This window comes from Orycteropus afer, unplaced genomic scaffold (genome assembly GCF_000298275.1).
Source record: "Orycteropus afer afer isolate SDZICR_OR568_19922 unplaced genomic scaffold, OryAfe1.0 scaffold00014, whole genome shotgun sequence".
Taxonomy (NCBI): domain Eukaryota; kingdom Metazoa; phylum Chordata; class Mammalia; order Tubulidentata; family Orycteropodidae; genus Orycteropus; species Orycteropus afer.
Window position 1 is genome coordinate 16,279,631 of NW_006921601.1, and position 5,777 is coordinate 16,285,407.

Here is a 5,777-nt window from a genome sequence, read left to right on the forward strand (position 1 = left end):
AGATTATCTTCTGTGTCTGTGTTAATTGGTTTCCCTTTTCTTTGTTGAAGAGGGTCTGTGCAATCCTTCTGCCTAGTCCGCCATCTTGCCCCGCCCTGTCAATGACTTCTTAATTGACAAATCGAATGCACATCTTAGTCCTCATCTTACTGGGCTCTTTTATTTTATTTCAATGATTCTCAGACTTTAGAATTTGTTAATGCACAGATTTTTGGGCCCCACCTCCAGAGTTTCTGATTCCCTTTGGCCTTCACTTCATATAAATTCCCAGGAGATGCTGATGATTCTGGATGGGCACCACACAAAATCATTGTTTTACCTGATAGTAAGGACATTTTCTCCTTGAACTGTACTGCTCTGTTTGCTTTCATCAGCACACTCTCCTACTTCAGCTACCTCTCTGAGGCTCTATTGAGTCAGTCCTTAAAATAAGTCCTTAACTAGCTGATTGCTGATTAGACCTATAGTTTGTGCTTGCAGATGCATCTATAAACAAGGGAAAATAAACTACTAACTATTCTGTCTTGGAAGGAAGGTCTTGGAAGGAAGGTTGGGCAATCCTACTTCCGTAGTACTGCCTCGGAAACCCAAGGAGGGGTTGCTATGAGTCGGGGCCGACTCGACGGCAATATAACAACAACAACAACAACAACAACAACTATTCTGTTTCCTCACATTTTGGAACATATATCCAATCATTTATTTATGAAAAGTCATCAAAGGAGACAGCCTACAAAAGAGGAATTTTGAAAAGCTGTTAACGTATGGAATGGCTAATGACTCATAGAGCCCAAGTTACTTTTTTCTTTTTTAATAACAACTTTATTGAGATTCACATACCATAAAATTCACCATTTTTAAGTATATAATCTAGTGGTTTTAAGTATATCCAGAGTCATGAAACCATACCGCTATCTACTTTTAGAACATTTTTCATCACAGCGGAAAGAAACCTTGTATAATGGATTCACTCCCCATTATCCTCCTTTCCCCAGCTCCTGGCAATTACTCTTTGTCTCTATGGATTTGCTCTTTTGGAACATTTCATATACACGGAATCATATACTATGTGCCTTTTTAGATGGCTTCTTTCACTTAGCAAATTCTCAAGGTTTATCTGTGTTTTAGTATATATCATTTTTATGGCCAAATAGTATTCTATTCTATTGTATTGTTTGTCTATTCATAGTTGATGAACATTTGGATTTTACTTTTTGACTGTTAAAAATAATGCTGCTATGAACATTTATGTTCAAGTTTTGTGAACGTATTTTCAGTTCTCTTGGGTATATACGTAGGAGTGGAATTACTGTGTCATATGGTAGCTCTATGTTTAACTTTTGAGGAAGTGCCAAAATGTTTTCTAAAATGGTTGTACCATTTTACAATTTAAATTACTTTTTGAACTTCTCCTTTGTGCTTTTATTATACTTTTCTAAATTGTATATTTTTTAGACATCTTGATTTTAGAATTATAGGCAGAATCTCTTCTGAAAGAAATACTTTGTGATAGTAAATTAAAGTCAAAATTATTTATCACTGTTACAACTCTTTAATAATGTATCTGGTCTAAAAATGTAGAGTAATGATAAAACTAATTTTGTCGACAGAGTGGAAGGCTAAGCAAAGAGCTGGATTTAGTAAGTCACCATGTAAGGACAAAACTAGATGAACTGAAACGGCAAGAAGTATCAAGGTTAAGAATGCTAATTAAAGCTAAATTGGATTCCCTTCAAGGTAAGTGCTGAAGAAAAGGTAGGAAAAAAACTTAATATTTGGTTTGTGAGATCAGTTTACATTTTAGTAATAGTAGGTCCATCATTACATTAACATATGCCATGTTCTTCTAGTCAGAATTTAATTTTAGTATTGATTTGACTTATCTTTATAATTTTTAAAATTTAAGATTTTGAATAGGTAATATATTCACATTATTAAAAAATCAAAATAATTAGCTTTAAATAATTAAATAGCTATATGTAAAAAAAGGAAGAGTGAAAATGAGTAAGTGATTTAAAAATGAAAAAATAACATCAAAATAATGCAAACAAAAGCAGAGAGAGAAAATCTATTAGAACAATTTCCATAGATGAAGTAGAAAAAATTGTCAGAGGGCTAACTCTAAAAAAACAAAAGCAGGCCCAGACAATTTCACATGGGAATTCTATCACACTGTTAAAGAACAAATTGTCAGTGCTATTTAAATTATTCCAAAGCATAGAAAAACAAGAAAATCTTCCATATTCTTATTAGGTATTTATACCAAAACCAAAATTATTATTTGTGAAAAAATACTATATCTTAGCAAGTGAATTTATTTCAGTATGGAAGCCTGATTAAATATCAGGAAATCTAATACTGTAAATTATCATATGAATAGAGCTAAGGAGAAAAAAGGAGAGCCTGGTGGTGCAGTGGTTAAGTGCTTGGCTGTTAACCCGAAGGTCAGCGGTTCCAACCTACCAGCTAACTCTGCGAGAGAAAGATGTGGCAGTCTGCTTCTGTAAAGATTTATGGCCTTGGAACCCCTATGGAACGGCTCTACTCTGTTCTGCAGGGTTGCTATTATAGTTGGAATCAGCTTGCTGGCAGTGGGTTAAGGAGAAAAAAACTTTTCATAAAAAGTCCAAAGATAAATGATAAAAGAGGATTGTTCTGGTTACCTAGTGCTGCTCTGACAAGAATACACCACAAATGGGATGCCCTTAACAAACAGGAGTTTATTCTCTTATAGTTTGGAGGCTTTATGTCCAGGTTCAAAGTGCTAGGCTCTAGTGGCTGGATGAAAGCTTCTCAGCCTTGGGGTCCACCTCTGCCTCTTGCTCCCGGCCCACTGGAGTTGGAGGAGTTTCTTCACTCAGACAGCTGCTGGCTGCTGAGGCTGAGAAGCCCAAGGTTGACAAATTAAAATGGCACAGTCTTGATGTTACCAAACCACATGGCAGGACATTAACTTAAGTCCATTGTAAGTCCCAAGGTCGGCAGAGCATGCAGGCTGCTGAACAACAACACGGTTACATGCAGGGTTCAAGCGTGCCTTAAGCTAGAGACTATTCCCAAGGCTTCTTCTTATATACAGGAAGCAGACCACATCCCAAAGGCAGCTACTCAGCTGCTTGTGGTAGATCCCACCATGGAGCTGATTGCCAATCTCATCTTGGGGAATAACTACCACCAGCTGCCCAGCCACTCAACCAGGCCCAGCCAAGTTGACACACAAACATAACTACCACAAGAATAAATATTTGAAACTCATATTCTTTTAATTTTAGACTATAAGAAAATTAAAAAGCTATGAATTTTTGAGGAGCTCTGGTGGTGTAGTGCCTAAAGCACGTGACTGCTAACCAGAAGGCTGGCGGTTCAAACCCACCAGCCACTCCTCAGAAGGAAGGTTGGGCAATCTATTTCCATAGTGATACCACCTCAGAAACCCAAGGAGGGGTTGCTATGAGTTGGGGCCGACTTGATGGCACATAACAACAACAACAATGAATTTTTGAAATGCAAGGCTATCTTAAAGTTATCTCACAATTTATGTGATCACGTCTGCATATACAGAAAAGGCATTTGACAAAGTTAATACCTATTTTTGATTTGATGAAAGTAATATAATCAATAGATATGTCTCTATCATGTTTAATTATATCCAATTCAGTCACATCATACTTAATGGGGAAACATAGTATATATTCTATCTAAGAACAAGACAAAGATGCCTACTGTCAACACTACTAATTAATTTTGTGTTGAAGGCACTAGCCAAAACAATTAAATAAATGAAAAAAAAAAAAAAAACAAAGATGTTATGTCAGGAAAGGAGGTGGTAAAACCATCTCTATTTGCTGATGATATGATTATATACATGGAAAATCAAAACAATCAGTTAAAAAGCTTACTACAAATAATAACGAAATTTAGCATGGTAGACTTTGTAGAAATCAATACAAATGTACAAACAATAGTTACTTAGAAGATATAATGGAAGAAAAGACTCCATTTATAATAGCACCAAAGATAAAATAGTCCAAGTAACCCTATTAAAAAATGTGCAAGATTCTTAAGATAAAAACTTAGTAATACTTCTGAAGGGCACAAAAGTATATTTGGACAAATGGGAAGGCCTAACATCTTTTTGATAGACTTTTAGATCATAGACATGTAAATTCTCAGTTTAATTTTAAAATGAACATAACCCAAATAAAAAAATATTTTTTCCTGTTATTAGTCAAGGTAATTTTAAAGCTTATATAAAAAAAGCAGCAAGAAAAGCCAGGTACTTACACAAAGGAAGAGCAATGAAAAAGGATTAGATATATTATATATTAAAATATATCATTAAGCCTCAGTCCTTAAAACTGTGTTGTTTTGGCATATAAGTAGACAGACCAGTGGAAGACCATAAAAATTCTAGAAGTAGACTTAAATATATGTGAAATTTAGTTTCAAATAATGGTGGCATCTTACATCAGTGGGATAAAGATAAATTTTTCAGTAAATGGTGTTGGTAAAACGGGCTAGCCATTTAGAAAAAGGTACAGTTCGATCGATATCTCATATCATACATCAGGATAAACTGCAAATAAATCAAAGATTTAAGTGTAGGAAATAAAATCATAAAAGAACTAGATGAAAACATAGGCAAATTACTTTATTATATTGAATTGAGCCAGATTTGGCCAGTGGGAGACCCTTCAAGCTAGCTACTGTGCCCTTGTGACATGTCCCTATAGGTTGGTTATATGGGTGGTTCGTCATCATTAATAACACCAAAACACTTATTTTTGGTAGAATCAAAAACCCATTCCCATCAAGATGTGATTTACAGTGACCCTATAGGACAGAGATAATGCCCTATAGGGTTTCCAAGGCTGTAATCCTTACGAACCAGACTGTCATATCTTTATCCTGTGGAGCAGCTGGTAGGTTCAAACCACCAAACTTTTTGGTTACTGTTTTAACCATTGCACCATCAGGGCTCCTTCTTGGTGCAATAATTTAAAAAAAAAAAAAAAAAGCCCACTGATTTCTGACTCATAGTAACCCCATTGGATTCCCAAGGCTGTAAATTATTACAGAAGTAGATTGCCTCATCTTCCTCCTGTAGAGTATCTGGTGGGTTTGAACTGCAGACCTTCTGGTTAGCAACCAGATGGCTTACCACCTATGCTACCAGAGCTCCTTTCTTGGTGCAATTAAAAAAAACAAACTCACTGCCATTAAGTTGATTCTGACTCATAGCAATCCCCATTGAATTTCTGAGGCTATAAATCTTTGTGGAAATAGATTTCTCCATCTTCCTTCTGTGGAGCAGCCGGTGGCGTTGAACTACTGACCTTCTGGTTAGCAGCCAGAGGCCTTATCCACTATGCCACTGGAGCTGCTTTCTTAGTGCAATAGTTGTGCTGAAACCTTAGAATGCATAAGAATCACCTGGGATTCTGCATAAAAGTACAGATTATTGGATATTACCTCCAGAGATTCTAATTCTGGGGATCAGTAATTTTATATAAGCACTTCTGGTCATTCTGGAGAAATGCTGGTGTAAATCATTAAACAGCTTCCTGGTAAATAGATTTAGAAAACAAGTACCAAATATTCATTATCCTAAAATTAAGGAACTCAAAGAGAGGTAGATTGAGCTCATGGCATACCATTTGACAGTCAGACACCCAGGGTAGTGCCATCCTTGAAGCCATGCCTAAGGTATTTGGAAATTGCTTTCCCTTTAGACGATCTCTACCACCTCATTCTAGTAACTTGAAGAAGACTATACA

At 35.9% G+C, this 5,777-nt stretch overlaps 1 protein-coding gene across 1 annotated transcript in view; it reads left to right on the forward strand.

The window, feature by feature from the left end:
• Positions 1 to 5,777, forward strand: part of NUCB2 (nucleobindin 2) — a 46,542-nt gene that overhangs the window by 10,656 nt on the left and 30,109 nt on the right. The window contains exon 3 of the mRNA XM_007955509.2: positions 1,611 to 1,737. Within this exon, the coding sequence (XP_007953700.2) occupies positions 1,611 to 1,737 (127 nt within the window). The remainder of the gene's footprint in view (positions 1 to 1,610; positions 1,738 to 5,777) is intronic.